Genomic DNA, 19,378 nt, shown 5'->3' with positions numbered 1-19,378 from the left:
TTTTTTTTTTTTAGGACAAAATGAGACATGCTAGTGTGTAGATTTAACTACTGAAAGCTGTCTGTTCTAGACAGTGCGAAAATAGCAAAAACAAAATTGAAGGAAGTCTTGCGTCTAGGAAAAAACCTAATTGGCGATTTTGTAATGTACTTTTGGCAGTACTAAAGTATTGTACTCCAGATAGATCTGAAATCTTGAGTTCATTAGGGTCTCCCCCTTTTACATGTTTGCATAAGGTTTTAATCGCGTTGTTAACTCTGCTCTAACTCATAAACCACCGAGTGAGAACCTTCCCTTCATATATATGTCATGTACCATAAATACGTGAAATATAAGCGCAATGACGCAACCATTTTGTGCAACATTTACTCTCTGAGGCATTCGTTGTATTAGTAAATACTATAGGCCCCTCACGATGGCTTAGTGGCTGTGGTGCTTGGCTGCTGATTCCAAGGTCACGCTGGTTTAGTCCTGGCTGCAGGGGCCACATTTTGATGGCTGTGAAATGCAAAAACATCCATGTGCTGTGCGATGTCGGCGCACGTTGAAGGGCCTAGCTGATCTGCGTTAACCTGGAGTCCTCCACTACAGTGTCCCTGTAGCCCCTGTGTCGCTTCGGCTAGTTAAACCCCAAATATTAATGCTAATATTACAAAATAAAGGATGTATAAATTGGTGCAGTTATTCTTTTTTTGTTTCAGAGTCCGAATATTTCTTGTTGCATGCGACGCAAATAAGCAAGGCAAGGCGGGCTTGTGGCAGCGGTAGAGATACTTAGGAAAAATTTAAGAGTAAACACACAAAGGTGGAATGTGAAAATGCATGTGCTCACTGGCATGCGGTAATGATTGCAATGAAATGCAACTGCGATGAAATGATTTATGCGCTGAAATTGTTCTGCTTATAAAAAAAATAGATGCCAATTGCCAGCAGGTGGCTTCGTCACGCTGTTCCCGGTCTGCTGGAACTGAAATTCTCTCTCAGGCAGCTTATATCTGCATCTCACTGGTGCATTTCAGGTTCTTGGTGTTTGAGAAAAGAGGGTTATGCTTGTCGGGATTTTTTCGTGCAACACTTTGGGGCGACGGCATGCGTGGAGCATTCACAGAAATCTGCATCGGCTACATTGGCTGTAGGTTGGGGGTGGGTAAAGATGGGTGGAGATGAGTGAAGATGCATTTTTACCACTGAGTGCCTGGATATGCACCCACCCGAGTGTGCATCAAGGATGGAGGCTGCACGTGCGCTCACACGCATAGGTGCGCGCGCGCATGTGCGTGCACGACACACACACACACACACACGCGCGCGCACACACGCGCACGCACACACACGCACGCACGCACGCGCGCACGCACGCACACACACACACACACACACACACACACAGTTATTTTTAGGAAAGGAGGCTGTACTGCTAATGCAGTGAAAAAAAAAAAATCAGCTACCCCGGTGGGATTTTACAGAGAAGTTTCGTGTCGTGTAAAGGCCTTAGGCTACTGTGCCCTCTCCAAAGCTTCTTTTTATTTTTGTTGCATAGAACATCATGAAGTTCACTGACCGTCCTCATGCCTTGCTTGACTGCATCGAACTCAGCCACCAGCACTCCCTTACTCCGCCCACACATCAAAATTCAGTTGGAGAAAGGGCAACTAGACAGGACGTTGAACTTGCGCAGCACACTGCTTTCATTATGAAAGTAATGCACATTTTCTGGGAAAAATAGATTTATTGACCGGATTTGTACAAGTGGTTAAAATTCTTCAGCATACTCTCCCCCTGCATCAATACAGTTGCAGAGACGTGTCTGCCACGCCTGGAAGGCACCCTGAAAGTCCTCGACGGGAATGTCTCTTAGGAACACTGTAACATGCTTTTGGATGTTTTCCACGGTCTCCTAGTGCTTTCCTTTCAGCACTCTCTTCAGTCGGGAGAACAAAAAAAAAGTCTCAAGGAGCCAGTTCAGGACTGTAAGGGGGATGGGGGACCACCGGGGTGTTGCTCCGGGCCACGAAGCTCGTAACAATGAAGGACATGTGGCTGTGGGCACTGTCGGGCTTTCACTGTTCGCGTTCGCTGTTCAAGCGAACGCTCCATCGCGCCATGTTATCTGCTCACACTGCTTGGAATAAACTGGCGACCGACTGCGTTGGCAGGGCAGAACCCTCGTCACATTTCCTGACCAGTTTTACTGCACTGCCATTGATAGTCGCATCTTAATAAAATCACGCGCATTGCTTTCATAATCGGCCCTGTGTACCTCCTGCGCTTAAATGCACTGTTCTCTGAACAGTAACCTTGTTGAACGCGGCAGTTCTTCGTATTTGTTCATCATGCGGCTTTTCTAGACGCTAAACAGTCCTATTAACATGAAAAGTTAATTCCGGAATCTTTCCTCATGGGCAGAAATCTGTTAGTTTAACTCTTTCCATACCACGGGGAAATCGGCTGTTTTTTGTATGGTTAATTTAGGAATTTTTTGTGCAACAGCTACTAAGTTTACAGTGTCATGCAATACATAAAAGTGAAGGTAAATGAACGCACTTTCAAATAGCATTTATTTTTAAAAAAATGCAAAATTACTTTCATGAAAAAACTTATTGAACAAAAAAAAACAAAATTCTCGAAAAAGTTTTGAGTACGGAGTAATATCTCTGGCAAAAATTTTTTTAGAGAAATTCTAAAATATACAAATTGCGGGTATTTTAATACGCTACAATTCTTTAAAAATTATACCCATAAACTAAGTACTCTTTGAGTTAGAAAAATTTACATGACGCATAGTGAAACATTCAAGTTCTTGATTGGTCCAACTTACAATTTTTTTTCAAGAAAAAGATTAACTTGTAGCACAATATTATATACCAAAACGCGTGTGTTAAATGCACATTACAAAAGCACATTTCGAAAGAAAAACAGTGATATCAAAATGCGCAATAAAAATTAGCAATCACAAATAATTAATGAAATTCACCGCAAACATTTATAATGAGTAACATAAATTTTCAGTGCAAAAAATTCTACAAAGCTTATGACAGACAGAAAATAGTTAACACTCCATAGGAGAATATCACAGCAAAATTGAAAGTCATAGCTCGATAACTTTTGGAGCCATAAATGTTTCATTCGACCACATTGGTGTGCCAGTCGCCGAAACAGTTTCTCGTGGTGAAGCACAAGTGCACATTGCATGTGCGACAGAACACATTCGTCTTGTGTTCAACTTTCTTTTCCTCGTAACACTTCCTACTGTTCCGGCGGACGTCCTTTCTTTCAGGCTTGTGCTGTACACCTGGGCGTGGTGCAGCTGGCGAGGGAGGGACAGGAACTGGTGCAGTGTCCTCTAGTTCTAGGAGCTGTCCAATCAGCTCTGTCCTGAAGGCCAGCTGGTCAAATCGAGAAGGCTTAGAAAGCTCGGATGCTTGGGGATGCTGCGTGCGATATGCTTGAAAAATAATATAGCTGTTCACAGCTGCGATGTCGATGCAATGGGAGAATAACGTTTTCCACCATCGGACGCATTTCCTCAAAACATTGTACGTGGCAATCAGCTGGTCCGATTTGTCGACTCCAAGCATTCCGGCGTTGTATTCGTCAATGAGCTGTGGCTTTTTTATGGCGATTTGATGCCACTTCCCGTCCTTCTTTTCTCTTCGTTTGGCAAGCACGTGCGAGTTAGCTGTGTGTGCAGTGCTAACCATATGCACAACACGCCGATCTTTCCATTGAAGATACAAGACTCCCTTGTCTCTCAGCCAGCGGATGTCTCCTCTTTTAGCTTTCTTCTCCCCAGTGACGCCTTTCAGTTCTGTGGGGAATCCCTTGCGATCTTTTCGTGTTGTGCCGCAGGCTAGTGTCTTGCGTTCCAAGAGGTGCACAAGAAGAGAGGTCAAAGTATAGAAATTGTCCATATAGATAATGTACCCACGATCAAGGTACTTGTCGCAAAGCTTCGTTACCACATCAAAGGCTAGCCCATTGGCACTAGGTTTCTCACGCTTCCCTGTATACACTATGAACTGGATGGTGTAGCCGGTTTTCGGGTCCGCAAAAACCCATAATTTGTAGCCCCATTTCACAACCTTGTCTCTAATGTACTGCCGAATTCCAGAGCGCGCTTTGGATTTCACCATCCTTTCGTCCACTGAAATTTCGCGATACGGCTGGAACAATGACGCAGAGCAGTCGTTGATGTGCTGAAGAAGCCAGGACACCTTGTCGAGTTTTTGTGCGCCAGCGCCGTTAGTTTCCGGGTCCGAAATATGCAGCATGGCCAGGAGCGCGGTGAAACTTCGCCTTGACATAATGTTTGGAGGGAGAAGCCCGGAAAACAATTTTGATGTACTCCAACACAAATGTAGCCGCGGCAGTTCCAGTATTCCCATATACAATAGTAAGGCGATGAACTTCATCATTTCTGCTGGGGTCACTTCTTTCCACGAACCGTCCTTCTCGCTGTAGGTAGGTTTCTCGAGGATGTGCATCCATGCATACTTGTTGGTATTTCTACAAATAGCAAGAATGACATCCGCCGTAAAGAAAAGGCGAAAAAAATCGAGCGCTCGCGATAGCCGCTTCGGACCGCTACGGAGCGTCATCCCGAGGTCAATGCCCGAATCTCTCTGGGGTCGAAACTCCACGCTTCTTTGACCTGGTGGAAGCACGTCTTGCCCAAATGAAGTGGACACTCTATAAACAAAGAAAATAATAGTTTGGATACCAAGAGGGCAATTGAACCGACTCCAGATATCCATAAACAAAGGGGACGGCAAATCCGAAACCATTACCTGCGGGTAACAGCTGATGTTCCCGGCTGATCAGCTGCGTTTTCCTCATCTGAGCTGAACTCTGACGACGCAACATCGATGTCCGAGTCATCTGTGCTCGATGCGTTCAAAAGATCACTTGCGGGATCGTCGGGATTGAGCAAAATTGCGATCTTTCGAGCGCGCGCGAGTCCGGATGTCGACGCCATCGCTCCGCTCAAGTGCGCGTCAACCTCGGAGCCCGCGCGTCCTTTAAAAATCGCCGCCATGCGGTAAAAATGTGAACCGTGCAGAAACGGAAACTCTACTTTGTATACAACCAACTAGATGGCGCCACAAATCCAGGGGAGCTGTGGTTTTTTCAAATTGCGCGCTCAAAAATTTCGATTACCGGTGATCGACGCCTAGTGCCGTGGTAAGGAAAGAGTTAAGGCATGATCCCAAAAAAATGCAGCATAACGATACAACGCAAACTATTTCATTCCTCAATAGCTTCTTGTTGCTCGCACAGGTAGCAGTTTGCTGACCACAGCACTAACGTCCCCTTGGTGCAAAGGCACATCCTGACGCTTAAGGTCCGCATTTGAATTCTAGAAAAGGTTTTTGCGGCCAATTGAATCCACATCTGCTGAACTCGTATTAACGTGTCAGGAAAGGTTAGGTAAGGCTGCAGGTGTGTGGGTACAGGAAGTAATGACTGATCAGAACCTTCGTCATCTGCCTTCTGGAAAGGCCCTGCAGGTATTCTAAGGAAAAGCGAAAGTGAGGAAACTGAACATATCAGCACAAAATTTTCTCACGTCCATGTGCAGAAAAGAAAGATGAGCATTTAGTCACTTGAAAGAAGTTGGTGGATAAAAAGTGCGTGGCAGACTCACCAGACTCTATCAAGGGAGCAGAAAATTCTGACGCATAGGCTGCCTTAGATAGCGCCTTAGAAAAGTCACAGAAATTCTATGTAGCGCGCATACCTTCTTCTTCGCACAATGCAGCACTTGCAACAATGTCACTGCGCAACATCGCAGCAATGTTGTAGATTTGTGTCCATGCAGGAACGAAGTGATACCAACTCATCCAAACATGCTTTTTTTTATCACACTCTCTTCATCAAAACAGAAAAGGGCGACGTCATCTGTCTGCATTGGCCAAAGCTAGCTAGCAGCCACGATTAGCTGTGTTTTTGAAGATACTGAGCTATAGGGGCTCGAGATACATAACACAAGTTAAAAAGGCGATGTTGAACAGGTGATTTAAATAAAATACGTTTAGTAAGCTCTTGGTTGTTAGGGAGAGCCACTGGGTGGGGGGGTGGGCAGTTGAGGGGGTCTCTCATATTCTCATACCATGTGGCAGAGGGTCGGGGGTGGGGGCTCAATAAATGTTGCAGGTGTGCCACAAGGGTGACCGGAAAGTCGGTTTGGGGCGATTGAAAGAGCTTCCTCTTTCAATAGTGTGCGGTAATGTAGAGGGTGCATGTGATGGTACCGATGGCGCTCGCGTAAGTACTCTGCGTAGAAAAAATTTCTGGCCGACCCGAACTTCAGAGAAGCCCTAGTGCTCGCGCTACAGGTTTTCCGAAAGTGCTGAAGCTGTAGGGTTTTGTAGGTGAAAAATGCACCAGCTTTTCGCATTACGTACCTCATCGACTGATTCAACGTATTCATAGCCGATTTAGAGTAATCTTGAGTTCATTTCATTCGTCTTCTGTTTCCCAAAGGGAAAGAAACAAACAACCACACATCACATACTGCAACACCTCACCTTTTAGCACTTGCCGTAAATTCCTATCACTTTGCTGCAGACAGTAAATTAAAGTGGGTATAGTGAAAACCTCTCCCATTAAACAAATTTTGCATTTTTTATTTTATCTACCAATGTCACACAGAAATGTAAACAGCATAACAAGGTTGATTAAAACTGCCTTCCCTCATCCTCTGTATCTCTCTCTCTCTCTCACACATACGGTCAGAATTTTTTTTGGTCCTGAACCCGTCTGAACTGGTTCGAAATGGGACAGAATTTCGCTCCAGAGCCGGGCCCGGAACTGGACCCGAAGGGCGTGTACCCGGGCCCAAACCTAACTTGAAAAAAAATTCCGGTTCAGCACCCTGATCTGAAGACTTTTTTTTGTACGACCTTTTGCTCCCTTAATTCTTGTGAAAAGTCTGCAGAGTTAACAAAATGTGGTAGAAAGCTGGTTCATTATTCATAGCGTTTCTACAGGCATACTACAGGTCAACAAATTTTCAGATTTGAATTTTTACGATGTACTTGCTGTGGACCTGTCTACACTGAGAAGATAATTTCATACAAGATATTCATAAATTGCAAAATTTTAAAGCAAAGAATGTCTTGGCCTGCAGTATGGTTCTAGGACTGCAACAGATCAAAAGCTGTCAAAATCAAACTGTCGCAAAGAAATCTGTTGCGCAAAATGAGCAACAAGCAAGAAAAAAAACCATGTTTAGAAAAAAAGCATTCCAAGTTCACTGCAACATATACTTCTCCTGAAGGCACTACGGTTGTAGTCCTTGGTGTCCTTTTGAGTGCAGTGTTTCTTGCCTGCCACTTTCTGTGCATGGCATCCTTGGTTGCTAACAATAGTGCACAAACAATTCGGCTGTACATCCATGGCATCTGCTGATCAAACTACTTTCGACACACACACTTCTAGCGGAGTCTGAAAAGCTGAGATGCGCATTCATGACTCTGTTGGAGACCTTCGCTTTCAGCTGCCTAGCAATGCGCCGTTGATCAAATAAAGTGGAATTCAAGCTATAAGGGGGCCTGTTCTACGGCGGGGCTGATATTCTTCGTAGGCTCGCACAGCACGCATATCCGAACGCACAGATCTGGTAGCGTTTTCAGGCATCGTTTGCTGCTAAAACCATTATTGTATTCAAAGTTCACGGAACTCGTCTGTGCAGAGTTCTTTTGTCCTGAATACATGAAGATGCTGCAGCAAAGTGTGTGGGAGGCGTACAGTTTCACGTGCACAGTGAGCTGAAGAAAGTGGCAATGCGTTTCAAAGCGAGGAGCTTGTACCCGCAAGGAAATGCACCGCATTCTCAACTGTTCTATCATAGCACTGTTAAAAACTTATGTTTTGATGACAGGCAAAACTCCTTTCTTTATACATAAATCGCAACAGAGTGCATATAATAATGTATATATCATCGGTTTAGAAATTGTTTTTCAGCTTAGTTGTTAGGCTGCTCGAAGGCTAATGCCTATAGAGCGCTCGTTTCAGTCGCTTGTTGGTTCTTTTTTATCTCTGTTGCCATCTTCATTTGTTTGTTTTGGGCCCTTCATACGGTGGGCACAGCACATTCACGCAGCAGCGGGTTCGCTCTCGCGTCTGGACTTTGTCCCAGCCCGCATGTTTGTCTGCGATGGGCTGATGGCAGTACAACCGTTGAGCACCGAGGTCATGAAAGAGGTAGCCGCCCATCACTTGTGTACACAACAGGTGGTGAGATTTAGTAATGTGAAGCATCAGCATGTGCACAAAGCTGCTGACCTCTTTCTCCACCATACTGACTATTAGAAGTTGTTGTAAACTGATTTTTGCAGTGAAATTTGATTTTTCGGACATTTTTGCAGCCCCTATAGAGTCCGAAAAATTGGTCGTCGACTGTATTAGTTACTGTGCTACTATCCAAGCCATACAGATACAGTGGACTCTCTTTAAACGAAACTCGATGGGGACAAGGAAAACTTTCATTTATTAGTAGTTTCATTTAAGGGTTGGTGACTCCCAAAGAAGCTGTGCAAGGTAGTTTGCTTCAGGTTGGTATGCCACCACTTCAGCAAGTAGTCATTCATCCTGGTTAGGCTGCATATGTGTTCCAAGCAACCCTCTTGCTGGAAGTACTGCTGGAGTAGTTCAACTGCTTGGCTTGCCTCATTAGTCGACACAAGGGAGCTGTGGTTGTCATCATGGTCTATCTCATCCTCACTCTCATTGCCGGTGCCTCCCTCAACTTCCTTCAAGATGTCGGCTAAAGTATCTTCACGGCAGGTGACAACATGATTATCAGTGGCCTCATAATCGTCCATTGTCACATTGCTTGTGCCACACCTGTCAGCCAGTAGACCAGAAGCGGCGTGTGCTTCAGAAACGTCAGATTCTTCTTGGTCTGTGGACACTTCCTTGGAGAAACCCGCATGATCGAAGCATCGCTGAATTGTAGTAGCTGTGACTTCATCCCAAGAGTGAGCCAGAATGTGAATAGCAGAAAGCAGATCTACGGTGTACTCCTTGTCCCTGTCCATACACAGCACCATCCTCCTCAGGATGTGGCGACGGAAGAAGACCTTTAAATTGCGAATGACGCCCGATCCATTGGTTGGAGTATTCCTGTTGTGTTCGCAGGGAGGAACTCCAGCTGAATGGAATTCAGGTCGCACACTTCAATTGTCCACGATAAGCACGACCTTCCTGCCCTTCCTAGTGAACTTGGCGTCCCTCTGCCTCAACCAGGTTTTTATCCATGCCTTGGTATTCGCTTCGTATAATACGGCCAGTCCTTTGACAACCTTAAAAGCTAGAGGGCTCTTTGCTTTCCCGATAATGAGAAGGTTCAACTTTTCCGACCCGTCCATGTTGTCCCCCACTAGAACAGTGACGCGGTCGTTGCTATGTTTTCCACCAGTGCACTTCTCACCTTTGAAGCTGAGCGACTTGCTCGGAAGAAGTTTATAAAAAAGCACCATTTCGTCCACGTTGTAGATGTTGCTGGGCGCATAATTTCCGAGGACTTCTTGGAGCTTCTGCTGCTGCCAGTCGGTGCAGACATCTTTATCAACGACGGCACTTTCACCTGCTATGGTGCGGAACACAAGGCCATGCTTACATTCACAGCGCAAAGACAAACACGGACTTGAGGGGAGACACCACACAGCGCCGTGTCTCCCCTCAAGTCCGTGTTTGTCTTTGCGCTATGAATGTAAGCATGAAGTACCAACTCGCCCAGCAACTGATTTTAAACAAGGCCATGGCACTTCATGAACCGGCTTAACCAGCCATCGCTAAATTTAAAGTCTTCAATTCCCATTTGGAGTGCGATGTCTCTCACCTTCTCCTCCAAAATAGGCCCGGTCACAGGAAGGTTCGAACTTCGGGCGCACTTGAACCACAGGAAAAGCGCCTTATCAAGGTCCTCGTAATCGGCTAGACGCATCCTCTTCCTATCGGGAGCGAAAGCGCCGCTGTTGTATGCTTTCTCAATCTTCTCGCGGTCCTTCAGTATCCTCGAAAGCGTGCACTTCGATATGCCATGCCTTTTCGTGATAGCGGTATTTGACTCCTTGGCACGTTTCACGTCTTCAAGAATTTTCATCTTGACGTTTGAAGTCAAGGCATTATGGGGACGCTTTTTAGCTTTTCCCTCTATGTTATACGCACGTAAAAAAGCGACGACCACAAAGTGTGAAATGGCATCGATGGCGTCCACTCAACCAGCGCCTCCTCTATACTTTCTGTGCCTGGGCAAAGGAGAGGCGAACAAAGGGAGCCGGCCGTTGGGGCTAGTACGGCCTTTCACCGCCACTGGAGTAGGACGCCCGTCGCATCACCGTCGCTCATAGAAACGCAGACCGTTCGCAGCTGTTCTGTCGTTGACCTTTAGGTTGCGTTCATGTTGTTTCAAGTACAATAAAAACTTTTTTGAAAGGGAGCTCGGAAGCTCTTGTTGCTAAGAGTAACCGGCCCATTTCAGTCGTGTCGTTTATGGCTACTGCTGTGCAATGTGCTCGTTCGTCGTCTGCTGCGCTATGACAGCGCACGCCTGCTTGAATCCAATTCGTGAAAAATTGTTCTGTTACCTTTAAGTTCGCTTCTCTGATGGTCGTTATTTGAAAGCAGTGTTTGGCAGCAGCTAATACTGAAAGCTTGGGCGCTGAAAAAGCTTCGTTGCGTGCTGTTGTCTACTCGTGTAACAGACGACGCAAACCGGAAGGGCATGCGCTAAGTAGCACGTAAAGCCGTTAGACTGCTTCCGAAGCGATACATGATCCCGCGTTTCCTTCGTAAAGTTTTTAAGAGTTACCATTGTCGCCACCAAAGCCACAGCTGGCGGCAGAAAATGTGGAGCTGTGCCATGTGGTTTCATCATTTGATCTGCCGCGCACTTCCTGCAACACTGGTTTCTCGAGTCGCAGTGTTGACACTCAATTTAAGCGTGTACGGTACGCGCGAAAAATGTGCCCTGCTGTCAGTGCCATCAGTTATGTAACGTGAGCTAGGCACTGCACCATCTGCCTGAAGATAGCACTGCGCGGACTACCTCAGCGCAACGGGTCTTCAATCCTTCTTTTACCTTTCTATCTCCTGCATTCCTTCCGCTTTTTTCAACTTATGCCTCATGGCACACTATTCGAATAAAAAAAAAGATATAGGGGTTCATGTATTCAATATCGGAGTGTTAATTGTGACTCAAAACTTACTCCAACTCGAAAAAAAATCAAAACAATTATTGTGGAGTCCAACTCCCCCGTGGCAGTAAAGCGTATGCCACTCTCACAGTTTCGCGTGCTTTCGCGAAAGGGGGGGACTTTTTTGCAAAATGTTTAACTACATCCTTGCAGGCAAAAGCTCTTATTGTGTCGTGAACGAAGAGAAGTTGATCTTACGGGTAGAGCAGCCCATCTCGGTCTTGGCTGTGGGTGAACTGAAGGAGTGGCTGATTGCTAACCGGCGTTGTACACAAAGTAAGGCAGTTCTCGCATTCTATATGCTCGCCGACAACTCGTGCAATATAACCGCCCACATAAGCGGTAGCAGAGATCTGAAGCGATGGCAGCTGCTGTGGCAAAATTGGGATAGTAAGCCTCTGAAGCGCCTATCTTTCTCTCAACAGCTTCGGCGCTGCTTGCGCAGTCGACGTCAGGGGAGGCTTTGGAGCTGAAGCAGAAGTTGGTTGCGCAGAAGAGAGGAGATGAGCGGGTATGAGCCTTGACATCGAAGCACATTCCTTGTGGGCAATATTGGATGCTTAATTAGAACTCAGCGATCCTGGCCTTCAGTAGCTTTCTGAGACCTGACAGTGCAGCCCGAACATCCAACATGTCGTTGCACCCGGATGGCATTCGCAGACTACCAAACAGGGATTCAATTGGGTCGCTGTTGAATTTTCTGGTGGGGACGAAAAGTAACTTCTCTTCTGTCAGCAGATATTTGACACATGCCACTGTGGAATAGGTAGTGATCAGAATCGCCTAATACGTTTCATCTTTGAGAAATTCACGGGTATGCGCACATGATTTTTTTTTTTTTAGCCCTTCTAATTACATAGGGACAGATTGCATGCGGAATACACACTTGAAAAAGCCTCAGGAAAGCATAAATGCAATTAAACATGTATGCAAATACGAAAGCAAGAATCGTACTGCATGCTGCCGATCAGCGCCAGCCCAGCTATTCTCGAAGAGAGCGGAGGCACCCGACGCGCCAGACGTATTCTACTCGCACAGCGCCGCCGCCAGCCTGAGGAGAGCGTTCGGCCAGGCACAGAAAGTATAGAGGAGGCGCTGACTCAACAAATTGCGCAAAATGTCATTGGATTGGATTGGATTCCGGATATTGACTCCAACAAAGACGGTGTCAATGTCAATACAGCTTAGCTCAGTTCCAGTTTCGTTGAAGCGTGTTGCACGCAAAATGGAGTTTTGATTGTCGAGCACGCCTCAGCACTGGTTTTTATAGAAAACCAACTACTTGTTTTGAAATTGTTTCATTTAAGAGGCGTTTTCGTTTATGCGAGTTTCGTTTAGCGCATCCACTGTACATGCATAGTCCCTGCACTGACCAGCCTCGAGAGAGAGGACATAGACTAGTACTTCTGTGCCCTGGAGCTGATGTGAGTGCAGTGCTCATTTTGGAATTTTTGGAGTGGAATTTTCGCCACACAGGGAAGCCCTCTGCATTCAGGCTGAATCATTCAGCAGTGAGTGTCATTAAATTTTATCAGGTGACACTGTGTTAATGACACTAAAGGCGAGTGTTGCTTGTTGAAAGTGACACAAAATTATCTTTGACTGGGGTACAACCCCTTCAGGCACTGTGTCCACATATACGTGGATGCGACTTAAGCCTGCTCATATTTTCGTATACAAGGCGAATTTTCCCCCTTTGAATGCCGTGCTCTTACCGTTTTGACCCGCCCTGTCAAGTTTGTGGCACTATCTCTTGCAGCTACAGCGAAATGTGTTTGTAAAAAGTAAGAAAAGATAGACATCACTCCGTTTTTTTTGGTGGGACGAGTGAAGAGCATTTATTTTTGCATGCTACCTTTTCAGTTGGTCTTGAATGATGCAATTTACCAATCGGAATGCATCAACAGGTTAATGCAGAAATGGCACACCAATTTTCACTGTCATAGATGAAGAAAAAGTGCTGCAGTGATGTTCAGATTGGCACATCCGCAAACGTGGACATGGCGCCTTAATGTCTAAAATATCAAAGTGGCATTTTCTACCCACTAGGCACTGTTTTTTCTGGAAAGTGCGGTACAAAATGGGCTTATTGCTTACAGGTGTTGAAAACTATGCTTTTACAAAGAGAATGTTGGATGACACCTGCACTGAAGCATTGTTCATGAAAATAGCCTATGGAGAAGCGCCTCCAAAGACGCATGGCCAACCGAGCAATAAAGGCCCACAGATGATCGCAAAGAACCGCCACTGTACTGAGCCGCTGCCGACAAACACAACACACTATAATCAGTGCTTGAAGTCAGGGGGGTCTCAAAGAGTGTTAGACCCCCTACCAATACTGAAAAGGGATCCGAGACCCTTATGCTAGAATGTGGACTGCATGAATCCAAAGCAGGAAGCCCTTTTTTGTGCTTCCTTTCAGTGGTGGTCTGAACACTTCTCTGTCGTTTTGAAAATTTCACTGTGGTATTTAGCAAGAATCATTTACATTTCGTATAAAACTCGAGACGGAGGAGAAAAATATACAAAGTGGCAGCACTACACAAGGGGGATGAAAAAGGGAACCTGCGCCTTCGCACCACGAGTCAGTTCAGAGCTGGCCGCTCCGCTCCAAGGCTACAAGACAGCAATCAGCACACTGGTGGAGCGTGGGGATAAATTGAGCAAACAGCAACCTTTGAAAAGGATATCACCTCTTTGTAAAAAACGTGTAATACAGGCTGCAAGCTCTTTCTCTCTCTCTCCCTCTCCACCTGTGCTCAAATCACTCGAGATCCCTTCTGTGAAGCCAGACTTTCAGCTCTGCCTATGATGGAAGCAACCACTGGCCCCAACTTCTGAATACGTCAATTGCACAATGGTGCCAATGTGAAGGGTGCACATCTAAAAGCCACATTCGGTACCGGAAATGCCGAATTTTCCTCTGCCTATCATCACAGAACAACTGTTTTTGTTTGTTTCATGGGTCATGGACTAGAGAATAAATCTCTGAAGCCTATATTCTCATAGCTAAACATTTATTCATCTCTAACGATCAATTAAAAAAAGGCAAGAAAATGTCGCAGTGTTTATGTTCATGTAGCAGCTTTGAGGCACCATGTCCACATATGTGGACTCGAATAAAATATGCTCGGATATGAATATTTTAGCATACTTTCTTGCACATCATTTCTGTTTGGTCTACTGATCGTGATTTATGCAAAAAAAGATTTTTCTTTCAGTAGATATAATTGGCACGTGAAGGGGATAAATCTGCCTTCAGTAGTGGTCTTTACTTTTTGTGACAGGTGATGCAGCTGGGAAGCATGTAAATTTCTTCATGTTGATTTTAGCATGTGATGTGGAACATTATTTTTATTAAGAGAAGTCTTGAAAACATGTAAATTGCTTCATGTGTACATTGTGCCTTTGAAATCTGTGAAGTGTGGTTGTCATAGTGACATTAAACTATGATTCAGCTGAATATCTCTAATTGACCTTCATCCTCCTACAACTCCAGGTTTTGGGTACCATACCGCTGGAGCGTAATGGCTCGGCATTCCTGCGCTGCCGTCCATGTTGGCAGTGTGACTTTCTCTTCTGCCTGCATGAGTCTGGCTCTGTTAGTGCGCGCTCTCGGCATGAAGGCAGTGGCTCTTTGGCTGGAGGTACGTAGTTTTCAGTGGTACAAGTACATATTAAAACGGGAACTGTGCCTTAGATTCAGTGTTGAAAAGTGGGCCTTCATTAAATGGTGAAGTTTTAAGCTACTTTGAGGAAAGGTACAGATTGCTGATCTTGTTGCCAGAGATGCAAGGGCTGACAAATTGGCAGGCAAAGCAAGAGTATAGAAACAAATTGCCATCGTAGGAGATATCTGAGCCATTGAAACTTGTCAGGCTGTTGTTAATAATCTTTTAGTGGAATTCACTCTGGGGTTTGCAGCCATGGCTTAGCGGTAGAGTATCCACCTCATATGTAAAAGACTTGTGGCCTGAATCCGAGTGCTTATGCAATTCTGTGCTGCTAAAAAAAAAAAAAAGATCCTAAAGTTTTGATGGAGTTGGACAACCAGACTTGGGTGTGCTACCTGTTTCTAGCGAACAGAGCTAAGGCCCAATAAGGCTATGCCAGTCAAAACTACACTATAAAGGTTCACAGTGGGGACAGTAAAAAGCACACTTTTCCCACTGGAACACAAGTTCGTCACCTTGGCACAGTACTTGGTCACCGCCTCCTACATTAAACACCAATTAACCCCTGCCCACAGTCCCCAGTGGCTGCAAAGCCACTGGCCAAGGCAGTGTTCAGATCTGTGACATAGTGGAAGGTGCTAAAGGGTCAGGAGGGGGGTCACTCTTAGAGTTTCGAAATATTACGTAGAGGGAAAGCTGGCGCCATCGTCTATGCGAGTTTTTAAGGAGCCATGAAAGAGCACTTTATCCACTGTGGGAATGCTGGGAAGACGGCAAGGCACATTTGGCTTGGCCCTAGAACATCGCTACGACTGGAGAAAAACAAATTTTCACATATTATATGTTGTAAGGAAGCGTTGTTTTGCAATCAGTATGTCTTGTAATAAGTTATGGTGACTGTACATTGCAATAAATGAGCAGAAAAGCACAGGCACCGAATTTGCCCACGGCGAGGGAGGCCTTTCTCTTCGTGCCGCCAAACGTAGCTAACCGTGGAAAATAATTTTTTACGTTTTACAGACACACTTTTTAGAGCGAATATTGTTGCAAAAAATTGTTAATTCTTAAAATACTGCACTTTAGAAGTTTATTTTTTTTTTGCATTGTGAAAAATAGAAACGTTTCATTGGTGCAGTCTGCTACTGTGAGACACGCCCTATTCCCGTGCATAGGATATGTTCGTGCTGCGAGAAACTTACCCGATTCCCCACTTTTCTATGAGAAACTAGTTTGCGCGCACTAAGTGCTGGCTCTTGGCATGTCCTGGTGCTGCATTTACAAATTTTGCCAAGGAAAACATTTTGCCACGGCTCATTTACTCCCATGATTTTGACTTAGTCTTTTTAATGACTCTATGTGAACATTGTTTCATCATGATGAAAGTATATGATGCACAGTGGAGGAATTTGGGCGATTTGGTAGTTTCATGATTCACAACAGTGCAACAAACATGGACAGATGATCTTGTCTGTCTCCCTTGTGTCTTTGTTTGCTGCGCTGTTGTGAATCATGAATTTGTATGATACTTTTGTCATTACACTAGTGCATTGGTGCTAGGAAAGAAGGAACCACATGCCCATGTTGGGCATCTGGTATATCATGTTGGACTTAACATCATTTTTGATCAGTAGAGCTAGAAAGTGCTGCGTAACCATTTCCTCAGCAAGATAAACGTGACTTGTTATGTACTGTTACAACTTACTCGTGGCAGTTAGAATGCTATTGGTCTACTTCAGAAGATAAGTGAAGCATTTGCGTGTATGCGTGTTTAATTTTTGTCTTCCCTCCAGAACTTGACCAGGCCTGTGGAATCGTTGGCTACAGCACACATTGCACGTCTGAAGCCCTGCGGTTAAGCAAGCATTCCAAAGTGGCTGGCATGGCAGTGTGCCTGAGCAGCCAGTGCAAGGTGGCCCTTCTTTTGGGTGATGGCCGCATTGTCTTCCTGAAGCTGTCCGTGACTGAAAAAGTACGTGAAAAAAATCCTTTTTATTTCTGGTGCTGACAATTGTCATTTTGTCTCAATGGAAATGATTCGGTAAAGGCTCTAAAGTTAAAGGGACGCTTAACGGGAATACCAAGACAGGCTAGACTCATAGGTTAGCGTCAAGTGATAGCAAATTGTTATTTTTGCCATAAACAAAACTTCAATAAGCCAGAAAATTACATAAAAGCAAAGTACACACGGTGCCACCGCTTGTCGATTCGTACAACTTGTGGGCACTCTCCCCGCTCCGTCCTCTTTGGCTTGCTTCCCCGCGATGCGTCCTCCCTAGTTACCTTAAATAACGAGGGAGGGCGTTTGCGTCAAAGCGACATGGATGGTGTGATTGTTGCGTGCGCTCGGGGGACAACTCTGCAGACGTTTTGGCGCGGCGCACTGCTCCCTGCCAGCAGAACGAGGCCTCATAGGAACATTTTCTTGTGAGCTCGTTCCGTCCGGTTTCAGAGTTTCTCCCCTGCTCTAGAGTGGGCGGACATTCGTTCCTAACCTTGCTGGTGAGTCGGACGACTTCATTTTCTTAGCGTATTTTGTTGTTAGCTGGCGTTGTTTTTGCAGCAATAAATGCCTTGTTTGTGTGAGCAACGGTTGTTCCTTTGTTCCCTCAGAGCAAGGCCCACTGCGCTCACTGTGCACTTGGTAGCGCTTGCAATCACAGCCAGATACTCTATGTGACGAGAACGCCCTTCGCAAAATCTACAAGTGCACCCTCGACCTCCCCATAACGACGTCCAATCAACGGCTTACTGATCTCGGGATGACCAACACCTTTGCGGAGCTACGCGAGGCGCACTTAAACAACCAGTACTTGCTGTTGAACTAATCCCCAGCCGGAAAAAGCCTCCTAAGCCATCTGCAAATTGTCTGTAAAGTGCATGCAGAGGAAAGGACCAGGGTTCCAGAGGACTGGCGCCACGCACTACAGGTCCAACCTTTGCCACAGAACATGACAAAGGAGACTTATGAGGGCCGTCGAACCACGCGTGTGACGTCCCTTAATGACTGCTATGGCTCCGCTACGGAGTCTTCTACACGGATGCTGCTGGCCCACACCACGGGGGATGGTATACAGCCGCAGTAATCCATCAAAACATGTATTTTCAGGGACTCACTTTTCATGTCCCAAACATTACACATTTATTACAGATACCTCAAGAGCCCTTGGGTGAGGGCTTTACATGAGGGCTTTTACATGGGGGCTTTACAAGCAGAGGGGGTCGCCATAGCACTTGCCGCTGCAGAACCAGACTCCCGGGTTATCATCACTGACTCCCTGGAAGCCTGTCGGAATCTAGAACAAGGACGCATATCGCAACGTGCCCCCAAAATTTTACATAGATGCGAGTACCAGTATCGCCCACACACGTGTCGTCATCTAGACCCCAGCATATGCGGGACTAGAGGGAAACGAGGCTGCAGAGGCCTCAGTCCGCACGCTCAACCACTGGGCATCGCCTTGACACTCGCTGCATGAGGTATCAGAACCTAATCTGGCTATCACTTAAAAAGAAATTATTCAGTTATATCAAACACAGCATAGCCGCTTTCATCCCCCTGTGAAAGGGCTAACTAAAAGTGAGGAGTGTTGGCTCCTTCGCTTATATACCAACATAGTACTGGGCCCGGCAGTGCTGCAATATTTTAATCTGGATTTTAACGGGGAGTGCCCGCATTGTGGATGCGCGCTCTCGGACGTGTACCTTGTGGTGTGGGCATGCCCCTTTACCCCCCTTTCCCCTCACCTACCTGAGAGGGCTGGGAAGCTGCCCTGTTCGGCTGCTCTATGTTAGAGCCAAAGAGCTCTCATCGCTAGGGCCCGAGCTGCTGCAGAAGCCACAGGGGTCCCGGACTAGGGACCCCTCCTATTATTGGTAAGGGGCTGGCCCTTAAGGCCAGTTTCCACTCTCTTTTGTAAATAATCATAAATGTTTTTCATCACCACTGCATCGAGGCACCCTAGCAAGAATGGCGATCATGGAGTCGGTCATGTACGGGCCGTGTGCCACTGCTCACTGGTGACGTCGGCAGTGCGCAGCCCGCACTGCTGCTCACTGCTCGCGGTGGTTACCACGCGAATGGCAACATTGGCGATGTACAGGCCACGTTCCTTCTCTCATTCGTGACGTTGGCTTATGCGGGCCACGTGCCACCACTCACTGATGACATCGGCATGTGCGGGCTGCGCACTGCCTCTCACTGTTCGCGGTGGTCACTGCGCGAATGGTGACGTTGGCGATGTACAGGGCATGTTCCACTGCTCACTTGGGACGTTGGTTTTTATGCGGGCCACGTGCCACTGCTCACTCGTGATATCGGCATGTGCAGGCCGCACGCCACCGCTCACTGGTGACGTCATCAGTGCGGGCTGCGCATTGCCACTCACTGCTCGCGGTGGTTACTGTGCAAATGGTGACGCCGGTGATGTACAGGCCACGTTCCACCGCTCACTCGTGATGTCGGTGGTGTACAGGCCACCTTCCACCGCTTACTAGTGACGTTGG

The 19,378-nt window shown here is 46.2% G+C and overlaps 1 protein-coding gene across 1 annotated transcript in view; it reads left to right on the top strand.

Annotated features, from left to right (window-relative positions):
- The window catches only part of LOC144115348 (WD repeat-containing protein 11-like), a 155,009-nt gene that overhangs the window by 32,340 nt on the left and 103,291 nt on the right, over positions 1–19,378 (top strand). The window contains 2 exon segments of the mRNA XM_077649735.1: positions 14,701–14,848; positions 16,666–16,844. Coding sequence (XP_077505861.1) covers positions 14,701–14,848; positions 16,666–16,844 — 327 coding nt within the window.

The sequence above is a fragment of the Amblyomma americanum genome, chromosome 1 (assembly GCF_052857255.1).
Source record: "Amblyomma americanum isolate KBUSLIRL-KWMA chromosome 1, ASM5285725v1, whole genome shotgun sequence".
Classification (NCBI taxonomy): Eukaryota; Metazoa; Arthropoda; class Arachnida; order Ixodida; family Ixodidae; genus Amblyomma; species Amblyomma americanum.
This window is presented reverse-complemented; position numbering and strand designations above follow the sequence as displayed.